The sequence below is a fragment of the Sebastes umbrosus genome, unplaced genomic scaffold (genome assembly GCF_015220745.1).
Source record: "Sebastes umbrosus isolate fSebUmb1 unplaced genomic scaffold, fSebUmb1.pri S36, whole genome shotgun sequence".
Classification (NCBI taxonomy): domain Eukaryota; kingdom Metazoa; phylum Chordata; class Actinopteri; order Perciformes; family Sebastidae; genus Sebastes; species Sebastes umbrosus.
In genome coordinates, this window is record NW_023618441.1 from 17,501 (window position 1) to 32,500 (window position 15,000).

The 15,000-nt window shown below is 44.0% G+C and overlaps 2 protein-coding genes and 1 long non-coding RNA gene across 7 annotated transcripts in view; 1 reads left to right on the plus strand and 2 right to left on the minus strand.

The window, feature by feature from the left end:
- LOC119484205 overlaps positions 1 to 31 on the plus strand; it is a 658-nt gene extending 627 nt beyond the window's left edge. Inside the window, exon 2 of the long non-coding RNA XR_005205924.1 lies at positions 1 to 31. This exon is cut by the window's left edge and continues 417 nt beyond it. This is a non-coding gene — a long non-coding RNA (uncharacterized LOC119484205).
- The window catches only part of gtf2a2 (general transcription factor IIA, 2), a 5,965-nt gene extending 2,035 nt beyond the window's left edge, over positions 1 to 3,930 (minus strand). The window contains exons 1-5 of one of the 5 annotated variants that reach the window (XM_037762879.1): positions 3,694 to 3,930; positions 3,541 to 3,615; positions 3,253 to 3,349; positions 926 to 1,030; positions 279 to 441 (exon numbers count right to left, since the gene is read on the minus strand). In XM_037762879.1, the coding sequence (XP_037618807.1) occupies positions 283 to 441; positions 926 to 1,030; positions 3,253 to 3,324 (336 nt within the window). In that variant the 5' untranslated portion in view covers positions 3,325 to 3,349; positions 3,541 to 3,615; positions 3,694 to 3,930 and the 3' untranslated portion in view covers positions 279 to 282. Of the gene's footprint in view, positions 1 to 278; positions 442 to 925; positions 1,031 to 3,252; positions 3,476 to 3,539; positions 3,620 to 3,693 lie in introns of those variants that run through there. The other 4 variants (XM_037762881.1, XM_037762882.1, XM_037762880.1 and 1 more) reach the window with 4 other exon arrangements.
- Positions 3,931 to 8,366: 4,436 nt separating this feature from the next.
- si:ch73-204p21.2 overlaps positions 8,367 to 15,000 on the minus strand; it is an 8,822-nt gene continuing 2,188 nt past the window's right edge. The window contains exons 2-8 of the mRNA XM_037762856.1: positions 13,840 to 13,960; positions 11,312 to 11,372; positions 11,146 to 11,215; positions 10,164 to 10,244; positions 9,935 to 9,991; positions 9,738 to 9,794; positions 8,367 to 8,872 (exon numbers count right to left, since the gene is read on the minus strand). Coding sequence (XP_037618784.1) covers positions 8,613 to 8,872; positions 9,738 to 9,794; positions 9,935 to 9,991; positions 10,164 to 10,244; positions 11,146 to 11,215; positions 11,312 to 11,372; positions 13,840 to 13,955 — 702 coding nt within the window. The 5' untranslated portion in view covers positions 13,956 to 13,960 and the 3' untranslated portion in view covers positions 8,367 to 8,612. The remainder of the gene's footprint in view (positions 8,873 to 9,737; positions 9,795 to 9,934; positions 9,992 to 10,163; positions 10,245 to 11,145; positions 11,216 to 11,311; positions 11,373 to 13,839; positions 13,961 to 15,000) is intronic.

Genomic DNA, 15,000 nt, shown 5'->3' on the forward strand with positions numbered 1-15,000 from the left:
TACAGATTAACAAATTAAATACAGACAAACACGTAAACTAAAGATTAACTACAGATTAACACGTAAACTACAGATTAACTACAGATTAAGACGTTAACTACAGGTTAACTACAGGTTAACTACAGATTAACTACAGATTAAGACGTTAACTATAGATTAACACGTTAAATACAGATTAACATTAACGGTGAGGGTGGCCCATATATATATATACAGTAGTGTGTCATTATGAAATATAATAATAGTAATAATAGTAATAATAATAACAATAACAATACCTTATCATTTATCACTTTTGTTCTGGGTCGACTCGCTCTTTCCGTCACAGGCAACAATTTTGACCTTGTCAACCTTCACGAGGTCCGTGACCTCCCTGAACTCCACGTCGTTGAGGACGAACGTCCACACGTTGTCACAGAACCGGTAGGTGTTGAGAGAGCCCTGGAGGACGGAGAGAGGACAACAGCTGAGAGACGGCGAGCACGGACGCCACGGCGCCACACACTGAAACACATGGGCACGGACGCCACGGCTCAACACACTGAAACACATGGGCACAGACGCCACGGCTCAACACACTGAAACACATGGGCACAGACGCCACGGCTCAACACACTGAAACACATGGGCACAGACGCCACGGCTCAACACACTGAAACACATGGGCACGGACACCACGGCTCAACACACTGAAACACATGGGCACGGACACCACGGCGCCACACACAACACACGGGCACGGACGCCACGGCGCCACACACTGAAACACACGGGCACGGACGCCACGGCGCCACGCACTGAAACACATGGGCACGGACGCCACGGCGCCACACACGACACACTGAAACACACGGGCACGGACGGCACACGGCTGCCAGGGTCAGGGGTCAGAGGTCAGAGGAGGAGGAGGAGGAAGTGGACTCACCCTGAAGTTGACTCTGTTGCGGACACGGTTGGCGAGCGCCGTGTTGATGGCTTTATCAAACTGGAGGAGGACCTGAAGAGCCAGCTGAGGAGTGATCTGCTGAGTCTGAACACACAATATGTATATGTATACGTATATGTATACGTATATATATATATGTGATATATATATATATATATATATATATATATAATCCACCAAAAACAAAGTAGGTAAACTTGTGTTTGGTGGATTATTTCTCTGTTGTATCAATGCTAATGGTCATTGTATTTTACATGGTTGGAAAGCCTGTTTATTTACCTTCACAATGATGTCACACTTGTAAGGATCATGCATTTGTGGGATGAGCAGCACAGCTGATGATTATGTGGGGAGCGCCCAAGAAAAATTTGCCAAAATGCTCCGTCAATGGTAAACAGTGTATTCTCCTGTTGGTGTTGACTCTTGTTGTGAGTTGTTTGGTGGATGATTGAACTCTCTATCAGTAACAAGGAACAAACAAGACATATTGATTGATTGAATCCACCGTCAGGAGCCTCAGTAGCGGTGGAAGATCCATACGCAGCCACAACAGCCTGGCACCTCCTCCTCATGCTGGTCACCAACCTGGTCACACGTTGCTGTGGGATGGCGTTCCATTCCTCAACCAGGATTGGTTGCAGGTCAGCCAGCGTGGTTGTGTTGGTCACTCTAACACGTACAGCACGCCCAAGCTGATCCCACAAGTGTTGAATTGGGTTGAGGTGTGGACTCTTGGCAGGCCGTTCCATTCTCTCTCCTCCCACATTGTGGAGGTAGTCTGTGATAACCCTGGCTCTGTGGGGGGGGCGTTGTTTCTTGGAGGATGAAGTTAGGTCCCAGATTGTGGAGATATGGGATCGCCACTGGCTGCAGAATCTCATCCCGATATCTCCCTGCATTGAGATGGCCTTCAATGATGACAAGCCTTGTTTTGCCAGTGAGGGAGATGCCGCCGCCGCCGCCGCCCCCAGGTCATTGCAGGCTTCCTGGTAGCCTTATGAGAATACACTGTTTACCATCGGCAGAGCATTTTGGAACATTGTTCTTGGGCGCTCCCCACATCATCAGCTGTGCTGCTCATCCCACAAATGCATGATCCTTACAAGTGTGACATCATTGTGAAGGTAAATAAACAGGCTTTCCAACGATGTAAAATACAATGACCATTAGCATTGATACAACAGAGAAATAATCCACCAAACACAAGTTAACAAACTTTGTTTACCAGTATATATATATATATATATATATATATATGTATGTATGTATGTGTGTGTGTGTGTATGTATGTGTGTGTGTGTATATGTGTGTGTGTGTATGTATGTGTGTGTGTATATGTGTGTGTGTGTATATGTGTGTGTGTGTATGTATGTGTGTGTGTATATGTGTGTGTGTGTATGTATGTGTGTGTGTATATGTGTGTGTGTGTATGTATGTGTGTGTGTATATGTGTGTGTGTGTGTATGTATGTGTGTGTGTATATGTGTGTGTGTGTGTATGTATGTGTGTGTGTATATGTGTGTGTGTGTATGTATGTGTATCTACCGGTGCTGTACCGTTAAACTCGCTGCTCGTCATGATCAGACATCAGTTTCAGGTTAACAGACCGACTGACTGACTGACTGAGTGTAACAGACTGTAACTGTCAGTATCTCTGCTGAGAGTGTTGAACATCTGGTTCATGATGTGATTCTAAACGAACAGAACATCTAAACTGCAGCTTTCTAACAGAATAGACCACAATACACCATAATATTATATTATACTAGATTACATTATTATATTATATTATATTATATTACATTAGATTACATTATTATATTATTATATTTACTTCTGCCTTCAACAAATCAGTGCTGCAGCTACCTAGCTAATGCTAACTAGCCAATGCTAACTAGCCAATGCTAACTAGCTAATGCTAACTAGCCAATGCTAACTAGCTAATGCTAACTAGCGTCACTGTCCGGCGCTGTAGTTATCTGTAGTTAGCAGCATGCTATGCTAGGCTAGCTGTAGTTATCTGTAGTTAGCAGCATGCTAGGCTAGGCTAGCTGTAGTTATCTGTAGTTAGCAGCATGCTAGGCTAGGCTAGCTGTGGTTATCTGTAGTTAGCAGCATGCTATGCTAGGCTAGCTGTAGTTATCTGTAGTTAGCAGCATGCTAGGCTAGGCTAGCTATAGTTATCTGTAGTTAGCAGCATGCTAGGCTAGGCTAGCTGTGGTTATCTGTAGTTAGCAGCATGCTAGGCTAGGCTAGCTGTGGTTAGCAGCATGCTATGCTAGGCTATCTGTAGCTTCTGTGTTTACCTGTATCAGCTCGTCCAGACTCTCCTGCAGGCTGTTCCCCAGAGTGGTGTTCCGGTACAACTGGTAGGCCATGACGACAAGGGACTGATCACAACCTGATGACTCTACTGACGGAGGACTGATCACAACCACTACTGACTAAAGCTACTGACTCTACTGACTCTACTAAAGCTACTGACTCTACTGACTCTACTAAAGCTACTGACTCTACTAAAGCTACTGACTCTACTGACTCTACTAAAGCTACTGACTCTACTGACTCTACTAAAGCTACTGACTCTACTGACTCTACTAAAGCTACTGACTCTACTGACGGAGGACTGAGAACAACCACTACTAAAGCTACTAAAGCTACTAAAGCTACTGAGAACAACCTGATGACTCTACTGACGGAGGACTACAGGACTAATAACAACCACTACTGGCTCTACTGATCACAACCTGAGGACTCTACTGACTCTACTGACTCTACTGCCGGAGGACTACAGTCACTGATACCCCTGATAACAGCAGCTCCAGTCAGATGCTGCTCTGCTGCTGAGAGAGGAACTAACCACTGAACCAGAGAGACAGAGAGGAGCTAACACGGAGCTAACACGGAGCTAACACGGAGCTAACACCGCTAACGCTTCCCTCCACAGCAGCTCTCTCTCCGCGCTCTCCTTCAGGAGTCTCGTCTACTGGGAGAACCCGCGAGTTGGAGAAACTCTCGCGAGAGGGTTTAACGCTATGATAGTGCGTGGGGGAGCGAGTCTCGCGAGAAGTTTTGCAACTTTTTATATGCTGTCATACTTTTTATAAATTACAGTTATTGATTTTATTTAACATCAACATTCTTCAAACCTGTAAGTTTGTCTTTAAGGTGAGATATTTAGAGGTTTACCTCATTCTTTTACGTATTATTATTGTTCATAATTACCAGACAGGCTGAGGATCTTCATCTCCTCTATTATATAAAACCTCTGCTGGTCACATTATATCACATTATATCTCTTATCAGAGGTCAGAGGTCAGAGGTCAGCATCCTGCAGCTCTTCAGCTCCTCTAACACTAACCCTAACCCTCTCCAGAGGCTCCCTGTAGATTATTCAACATGGAAATTATGGACGGTACGACGGTACGACGGTACGACGGTACGGTACGACGGTACGACATTCATAGTGTGCATTAGAAGTGTGCATTATAACCGTGCATTAGAAGTGTGCATTAGAAGTGTGCATTATAACCGTGCATTAGAACTGTGCATTAGAAGTGTGCATTATAACCGTGCATTAGAACTGTGCATTAGAACCGCGCATTAGAACCGTGCATTAAAACTCTACATTAGAACTGTGCATTAGAACTGTATATTAGAACTGTGCATTAGAACCGTGCATTAGAAGTGTGCATTAGAACTGTATTTTAGAAGTGTGCATTAGAAGTGGGCATTAGAAGTGGGCATTAGAAGTGTGCATTAGAACCGTGCATTAGAAGTGTGCATTAGAACCGTGCATTAGAAGTGTGCATTAGAACCGTGCATTAGAACCGTGCATTAGAAGTGTGCATTAGAACCGTGCATTAGAACCGTGCATTAGAAGTGTGCATTAGAAGTGTGCATTATAACCGTGCATTAGAAGTGTGCATTAGAAGTGTGCATTAGAACCGTGCATTAGAACCGTGCATTAGAACCGTGCATTAGAAGTGTGCATTAGAACCGTGCATTAGAACCGTGCATTAGAAGTGTGCATTAGAGCTGTGCATTAGAACCGTGCATTAGAACCGTGCATTAGAACTGTATATTAGAAGTGTGCATTAGAAGTGTGCATTAGAACTGTATATTGGAACTGTGCATTACAACTGTGCATTAGAAGTGTGCATTAGATATGTGCATTAAAAGTGTGCATTAGAAGTGTGCATTAGAACTAGAAGTGTGCATTAGAAGTGTGCATTAGAAGTTTGCATTAGAAGTGTGCATTAGAACTGTATATTAGAGCTGTGCATTAGAACCGTGCATTAGAACCGTGCATTAGAACTGTATATTAGAAGTGTGCATTAGAAGTGTGCATTAGAAGTCTGCATTAGAAGTCTGCATTAGAAGTGTGCAGGGTGAGAAGATTGAACCAGCTCAAATGTATAAATATTTGTGTATTTTAATTGACTCTCTTTTAAACGTCACGTTGAAACACTTCAAACTAAAAGTAGGATTTTCTTCTGGGAACAAGGAGCCTTGTTTTATTGAAGCAGGAAGAGATCGGTTACTTCTGTTGCTAGGTTACGAGGATCTGCTTTATATGAAAGCATCTGCTCAGTGTTTATAATGTTACATCCTGTCTATCACAGTGCAGAGGTCAGACAGAACCAGGTCAGACAGAACCAGGTCAGACAGAACCAGGTTACACAGAACCAGGTCACACAGAACCAGGTTACACAGAACCAGGTCACACAGAACCAGGTCAGACAGAACCAGGTCAGATAGAACCAGGTCAGACAGAACCAGGTCACACAGAACCAGGTCAGACAGAACCAGGTCAGATAGAACCAGGTCACACAGAACCAGGTCAGACAGAACCAGGTCAGATGGCCTTCAGCTGCTCTGTAGTGATTCTTAATCTTAATAGAGTACTACCTGGTTAAATATACTACTATATACACATATACTACTATATACATACACTACTATATACTCTATATACTACTATACACATATACTACTATATACATACACTACTATATACATATACTACTATATACATACACTACTTTATACATACACTACTTTATACATACACTACTATATACATACACTACTTTATACATACACTATTATATACATACACTACTATATACTCTATATACACTACTATACACATATACTACTATATACATATACTACTATATACATACACTACTTTATACATACACTACTTTATACATACACTACTTTATACATACACTACTATATACATACACTACTATATACTCTATATACACTACTATACACATATACTACTATATACATACACTACTATATACTCTATATACTACTATACACATACACTACTATGTACATACACTACTATATACTCTATATACACTACTATACACATATACTACTATATACATACACTACTATATACTCTATATACTACTATACACATACACTACTATATACATACACTACTATATACTCTATATACTACTATACACATATACTACTATATACATACACTACTATATACATACACTACTATATACTCTATATACTACTATACACATATACTACTATATACATACACTACTTTATACATATACTACTATATACATACACTACTATATACTCTATATACTACTATACACATATACTACTTTATACATATACTACTATATACATACACTACTATATACTCTATATACTACTATACACATAGACTACTATATACATACACTACTTTATACATACACTACTATACACATACACTACTATATACTCTATATACTACTATATACAGACGTAGGCAAAATTGTTGGTACCCTTCCGTTAAAGAGAGAAAAACCCACAATGGTCACTGAAATAACTTGAAACTGACAAAAGTAATAATAAATAAAAATTTACTGAAAATTAACTAATGAAAATCAGACATTGTTTTTGAATTATGGTTCAACAGAATCATTTTAAAAAACAAACTAATGAAACTGACCTGGACAAAAAATGATGGTACCCCTAGAAAAGATGTAAAATAATGTGACCATAGGGACATGTTAAACTAAGGTGTGTCCTGTAATTAGCATCACAGGTGTCTTCAAACTTGTAATCAGTCAGTCTGCCTATTTAAAGGGTGAAAAGTAGTCACTGTGCTGTTTGGCATCATGGTGTGTACCACACTGAACATGGACCACAGAAAGCTAAGGAGAGAGTTGTCTCAGGAGATCAGAAAGAACATTATAGACCTTCATGTTAAAGGTAAAGGCTATAAGACCATCTCCAAGCAGCTTGATGTTCCTGTGACTACAGCTGCTCATATTATTCAGAAGTTTAAGGTCCACGGGACTGTAGCCAACCTCCCTGGACGTGGCCGCAAGAGGAAAATTGATGACATATTGAAGAGACGGATAATACGAATGGTAACCAAAGAGCCCAGAACAACTTCCAAAGAGATTAGAGGTGAACTCCAAGGTCAAGGTACATCAGTGTCAGATCACACCATCCGTCACTGTTTGAGCCAAAGTGGACTTAATGGAAGACAACCGAGGAGGACACCAAATCATAAAAAAAGCGAGACTGGAATTTTCCAAAATGCATATTGACAAGCCACAAAGCTTCTGGGAGAATGTCCTTTGGACAGATGAGACAAAACTGGAGCTTTTTGGCAAGTCACATCAGCTCTATGTTCACAGACGAAGAGATGAAGCATCCAAAGAAAAGAACACTGTACCTACAGTGAAACATGGAGGAGGCTCGGTTATGTTATGGGGCTGCTTTGTTGCATCTGGCACAGGGTGTCTTGAATCTGTGCAGGGTGCAATGAAATCTCAAGACTATCAAGGCATTCTGGAGCGAAATGTGCTGCCCAGTGTCAGAAAGCTTGGTCTCAGTTGCAGGTCATGGGTCCTCCAACAGGATAATGACCCAAAACACAGCTAAAAACACCCAAGAATGGCTAAGAACTAAACATTGGACTATTCTGAAGTGGCCTTCTATGAGCCCTGATCTAAATCCTATTGAACATCTGTGGAAGGAGCTGAAACATGCAGTCTGGAGAAGGCACCCTTCAAACCTGAGACAGCTGGAGCAGTTTGCTCACAAGGAGTTGGCCAAAATACCTGTGGACAGGTGCAGAAGTCTCATTGAGAGTTACAGAAATCACTTGATTGCAGTGATTGCCTCAAAAGGTTGTGCAACTAAATATTAAGTTAAGGGTACCATCATTTTTGTCTAGGCCAGTTTCATTAGTTTGTTTTTTAAAATGATTCTGCTGAACCATAATTCAAAAACAATGTCTGATTTTCATTAGTTCATTTTCAGTGAATTTTTATTTATTATTACTTTTGTCAGTTTCAAGTTATTTCAGTGACCTTTGTGGGTTTTTCTCTCTTTAACGGAAGGGTACCAACAATTTTGCCTATGTCTGTATATACACTACTTTATACATACACTACTATATACATATTTGTTGTCTTTTATCTTTCATCTCTCGTCCTCCGTCCTTCACATTTCATCCTTCATGGTTTTTCCTTTAGATGCCGTCCTTCGCCCTTCGTTCTCCGTCCTTCGTCCTCCGTCCTCCGTCCTTCGTCTTTAGTCCTTCCTCCTTCGTCCTTCGTCCTTCGTCCTCCGTCCTCCGTCCTTCGTCCTTTCAGACTTTGTGTCATGTCCCCCTCCATCAGGCCTCTGGCTGTGGCGTCCTGTGAGGCAGCGGAGGGGAAGACAGCTCGTCCTCGTCCTCTTCCTCAGGTGTATGATGTGGAGGGGGCGTGGCCGGTCTCACCTTCTTGCTGACTCGTGCATACACTGAATCCCCCCCCGCCCCCGCCGCTGCAGAGCGAGCGCTGTGCTCCTCTCCTGGCTCCTGATTGGTCGCTGGTGATGACCCTCCCCCGATGGTGTCGTAGGTGTGGTCTGGAGGGGCGGAGCCGTTCACACCTGTCAGAGAAATATTATTATTATTATTAGGGCCCGAGCACGAAAGTGCAAGGAAACCTATTGTTTTTCTAAGGATTATTATTATTTTTCTGCAGGAATATTTCACTTTTGAGGGCTTTCCCATCCCCAAAAACTCACCAAAAGTGGAATATGCATCAGAGGTGGCGCGAAATTCAAAGTTCCGTAGTAACTGGGCTCGGGTGTCGTCAGCGGGCGAGATAGCGCCCCCTAATGTAGGCAATTTTTCAGGGAAAGTTTCTTTGATCTTCACGAAATTCATATATGTCATTGCATACGTCTTGAAGTTTGTGTTAAATATTTTGGAGATTTTTTCGGCCAACAGGAAGTCAGCCATCGTGGACTTCCTGCGTGATTTTAAAATTTACGAACACATGTTTGAGGACTTTAGGATGCAGAAAAACTCATGAAACTTTACACGCACATCCTAATTAGTAATTACTTTGATTTAGTGGTGAAATTTTGCTTGGGCGTGGCATGTTGGCTCTCTAGCGCCCCCTTATGTCTTTTAGATTTTGAACATACCTTGAGGTACTCGAAAACTCATGAAAGTTGGCAAAATGATGGACACCTGTGAACTTTATGTAAATGTACAGCCATTAGGTTCAGTGTGTTTAGCGGGCTCTCTAACGCCCCCTAACGCGTGGAAGGCTAAAGTTTGGTCAAAGTTGATCCAATATTCATGAATTTTGGTATGCATATCCCACTTATCTATTCAAACATATTCCTAATTGGGTTTCATTAGCTCCACCCATCCGGAAGTCGGCCATATTGAATTTTGTGTTTTTCATGTAATTTATGTATTTTACTATACTGTACTATACTACTATATCCATAAAGTACTGACCTGGGTTCAGGTGGCTCCTCCATGAAGGGAACGAGTTCTCCTCTTCAGGGTTCCCCTCTGAACACACGCACACACACACACACACACACACACACACAGAGCAGTGGGAATGGAGCATCATGGGAAATGTAGTCAGCAGGTGTCAGACAACATTTAGTTGATTCTTCAACAGGATGAAATAAAAAGAAGCAAAGTACCTCCAGCTGGTTCACTTCCTGTCTTCATCACTGCTGCGCTGCCATTGGTCGGGACCTCTGAGGACACACACACACACACACACACGCACACACACAGAGAGAGAGACACACAGACATACACACACACACTGTGCTGTCTAAAGGTGTTCTAATGAGGGTTAGTTAATGATCCTCACCAGTCCAGCAGACAGTAGTGCTGATGAGACGTGATGGTTCATCATTTACTGACCTCGGAGGCTCTGAGGCGTCTCCAGGTGGCTCCTCCACGGAGGGACGGAGGACATCATGTCCCCGTCACCGGGATTAAACTCTACACACACAGAGAGACACACAGAGACACACACAGAGACACACACAGAGAGACACAGAGAGAGACACACACAGAGAGACACACAGAGAGACACACACAGAGACACACACAGAGAGACACACAGAGACGCATGCAGAGAGAGACACACACAGAGAGACACACACACAGAGACACACACGCAGAGATACACACAGAGAGACACACACAGAGAGACACACAGAGAGAGACACAGAGAGACACACAGAGAGAGACATAGAGAGACACACACACAGAGAGACACACACAGAGAGACACACAGAGAGACACGCACAAAGAGAGACACACACAGAGACACACACAGAGACACACACAGAGAGAGACACACACACACACAGAGAGACACACAGAGACACACATACAGAGACACACACACAGAGACACGCACACAGAGACACACACACAGAGACACACACAGAGAGACACACAGAGGACAAGTGAGACTCAGGTGATGTTGTGATAGTTTCTGTTCACAAGGGTTAGAGGGTAGAGGTTAGAGGTTAGAGGTCAGAGGTTAGAGGTCCGAGGTTAGAGGTTAGGGGTAAGAGGTTACAGGTTAGAGGTTAGAGGTCAGAGGTTACAGGTTAGAGGTTACAGGTTAGTTGTCAGAGGTCAGAGGTTAGAGGTTACAGGTTAGAGGTTACAGGTCAGAGGTTAGTGGTTACAGGTCAGAGGTTACAGGTCAGAGGTTAGTGGTTACAGGTCAGAGGTTAGAGGTTAGTGGTTACCGGTTACAGGTTAGAGGTTACAGGTTAGAGGTCAGAGGTTACAGGTCAGAGGTTAGAGGTCAGAGGTAAGAGGTTACAGGTCAGAGGTTAGAGGTCAGAGGTTACAGGTTAAAGGTTAAAGGTTAGAGGTTATTAACCTTTCTCATCGTTTTGGATCTCGTTGATCGTCGGGTTCTCTCTCTCCACCGCGGCTTCTTCCAGCTTCACCTGTCAGTCAACATGAAAACAATAAAATATTAAATATTCAGACGTTTTATTGAGCTCAGCAGAGAGGTCAAAGGTCAAAGGTCAAAGGTCTCTCACCACTCTGATGAGAGCTGAAGGATGTTTGTCCGCCTCCGAGTCTCCTAGCTCGAACGAACGTCTGGAGAACAAAAAGAGATAAAAACCTGAACAACAACAAAGAGTCTGATGTCACGCTGCGTCTGATGTCACGCTGCGTCTGATGTCACACTGCGTCTGATGTCACTGCGTCTGATGTCACACTGCGTCTGATGTCACACTGCGTCTTAGTCACACTGCGTCTGATGTCACACCGTCTGATCTCACGCTGCGTCTGATGTCACACTGCGTCTGATCTCACACTGCGTCTGATCTCACACTGCGTCTGATGTCACAGTGCTTTTGATGTCACAATGCGTCTGATCTCACACTGCGTCTGATCTCACACTGCGTCTGATCTCACACTGCGTCTGATGTCACACTGCGTCTGATGTCACACTGCGTCTGATCTCACACTGCGTCTGATCTCACACTGCGTCTGATGTCACGCTGCGTCTGATCTCACACTGCATCTGATGTCACACTGCGTCTGATGTCACTGCGTCTGATCTCACACTGCGTCTGATCTCACACTGCGTCTGATGTCACATTGCTTTTGATGTCACAATGCGTCTGATCTCACACTGCGTCTGATCTCACACTGCGTCTGATCTCACACTGCGTCTGATGTCACACTGCGTCTGATGTCACACTGCGTCTGATCTCACACTGCGTCTGATGTCACATTGCTTTTGATGTCACAATGCGTCTGATCTCACACTGCGTCTGATGTCACATTGCTTTTGATGTCACAATGCGTCTGATCTCACACTGCGTCTGATCTCACACTGCGTCTGATCTCACACTGCGTCTGATGTCACACTGCGTCTGATGTCACACTGCGTCTGATCTCACACTGCGTCTGATGTCACATTGCTTTTGATGTCACAATGCGTCTGATCTCACACTGCGTCTGATCTCACACTGCGTCTGATGTCACTGCGTCTGATCTCACACTGCGTCTGATCTGACACTGCGTCTGATCTCACACTGCGTCTGATCTCACACTGCGTCTGATGTCACACTGCGTCTGATGTCACTGCGTCTGATCTCACACTGCGTCTGATGTCACTGCGTCTGATGTCACACTGCGTCTGATGTCACGCTGCGTCTGATGTCACACTGCTTTTGATGTCACGCTGCGTCTGATGTCACACTGCGTATGATCTCACGCTGCGTCTGATCTCACACTGCGTCTGATGTCACGCTGCGTCTGATGTTACACTGCGTCTGATGTCACACTGCATCTGATGTCACACTGCCTCAGATCTCACACTGCGTCAGATGTCACACTGCGTCTGATGTCACACTGCCTCAGATGTCACGCTGCGTCTGATGTCACACTGCGTCTGATGTCACACTACGTCTGATGTCACACTGCGTCTGATGTCACACTGCCTCAGATGTCACGCTGCGTCTGATGTCACACTGCGTCTGATGTCACACTGCGTCTGATGTCACACTGCGTCTGATGTCACACTGCCTCAGATCTCACACTGCGTCAGATGTCACACTGCGTCTGATGTCACACTGCCTCAGATGTCACGCTGCGTCTGATGTCACACTGCGTCTGATGTCACACTGCGTCTGATGTCACACTGTGTCTGATGTCACACTGCATCTGATGTCACACTGCCTCAGATCTGACACTGCGTCTGATGTCACACTGCGTCTGATGTCAGACTGCATCTGATGTCACACTGCCTCAGATCTGACACTGCGTCTGATATCACACTGCCTCTGATGTCACACTGCGTCTGATCTCACACTGCATCTGATGTCACACTGCGTCTGATGTCACACTGCGTCTGATGTCACACTGCGTCTGATGTCACACTGCCTCAGATGTCACACTGTGTCAGATGTCACACTGCGTCTGATCTCACACTGCGTCTGATGTCACTGCGTCTGATGTCACACTGCGTCTGATGTCACGCTGCGTCTGATGTCACACTGCTTTTGATGTCACGCTGCGTCTGATGTCACACTGCGTCAGATCTCACACTGCGTCAGATGTCACACTACGTTTGATATCACACTGCCTCTGATGTCACACTGCGTCTGATGTCACGCTGCGTCTGATGTCACGCTGCGTCTGATCTCACGCTGCGTCTGATCTCACACTGCCTCAGATCTCACACTGCGTCAGATGTCACACTGCGTCTGATATCACACTGCCTCTGATGTCACACTGCGTCTGATGTCACACTGCGTCTGATGTCACACTGCCTCAGATCTCACACTGCGTCTGATGTCACACTGCGTCTGATGTCACACTGCCTCAGATCTCACACTGCGTCTGATGTCACACTGCATCTAATGTCACACTGCCTCAGATCTGACACTGCGTCTGATCTCACACTGCATCTGATGTCACACTGCGTCTGATGTCACACTGCATCTGATGTCACACTGCGTCTGATGTCACACTGCGTCTGATGTCACACTGCCTCAGATCTCACACTGCGTCTGATGTCACACTGCGTCTGAACAGAACAGAACCAGCTGACCTGCTGCACTCGCTGCAGAGAGCTGTGAGGAGGATGGAGAGGAGGATGAGGAGGAGGAGGAGGAAGAGGAAGCTGACGACTCCTGATATCACGACCTCGGCTCCGACTGCCGCCATGATCACTGAGAGAGAAGAAGAGACATGACAGGAAGTGAGTCATGTGACCTCAGTGTGAATGATTCATTTACAGATGGTGACTCCCTGAGAACAAACAGCTCAACACACACACACACTGTTACACACACACACTGTTAAACACACACACTCCAATAACGTATCTATCTATCTGCTGCAGGGCATTATGGGATGGCAACATGCTAACACACTTACCGGATGTTAACACGCTAACCTGATCTTAACACGCTAAACTAATGTTATCATGCTAAAATGCTAACCTGATGTTAACACGCTAAACTGATGTTAACACGCTAAACTAATGTTATCATGCTAAAATGCTAACCTGATGTTAACACGCTAAACTGATGTTAACACGCTAAACTGATGTTAACACGCTAAACTGATGTTAACACGCTAAACTGATGTTAACACGCTAAACTGATGTTAGCATGCTAAACTGATGTTAACACGCTAACCTGATCTTAACACGCTAAACTAATGTTATCATGCTAAAATGCTAACCTGATGTTAACACGTTAAACTGATGTTAACACGTTAAACTGATGTTAACACGCTAAACTGATGTTAACACGCTAAACTGATGTTAACACGCTAAACTGATGTTAACACGCTAAACTGATGTTAGCACGCTAAACTGATGTTAGCACGCTAAACTGATGTTAGCATGCTAAACTGATGTTAACACGCTAAACTGATGTTAGCATGCTAAACTGATGTTAACACGTTAAACTGATGTTGACACGCTAAACTGATGTTAACACGCTAAACTGATGTTAACACGCTAAACTGATGTTAGCACGCTAAACTGATGTTAGCATGCTAAACTGATGTTAACAAGCTAAACTGATGTTAGCATGCTAAACTGATGTTAACACGTTAAACTGATGTTAACACGCTAAACTGATGTTAACACGCTAAACTGATGTTAACACGTTAAACTGATGTTAGCACGCTAAACTGATGTTAGCATGCTAAACTGATGTTAGCATGCTAAACTGATGTTAACACGCTAAACTGATGTTAA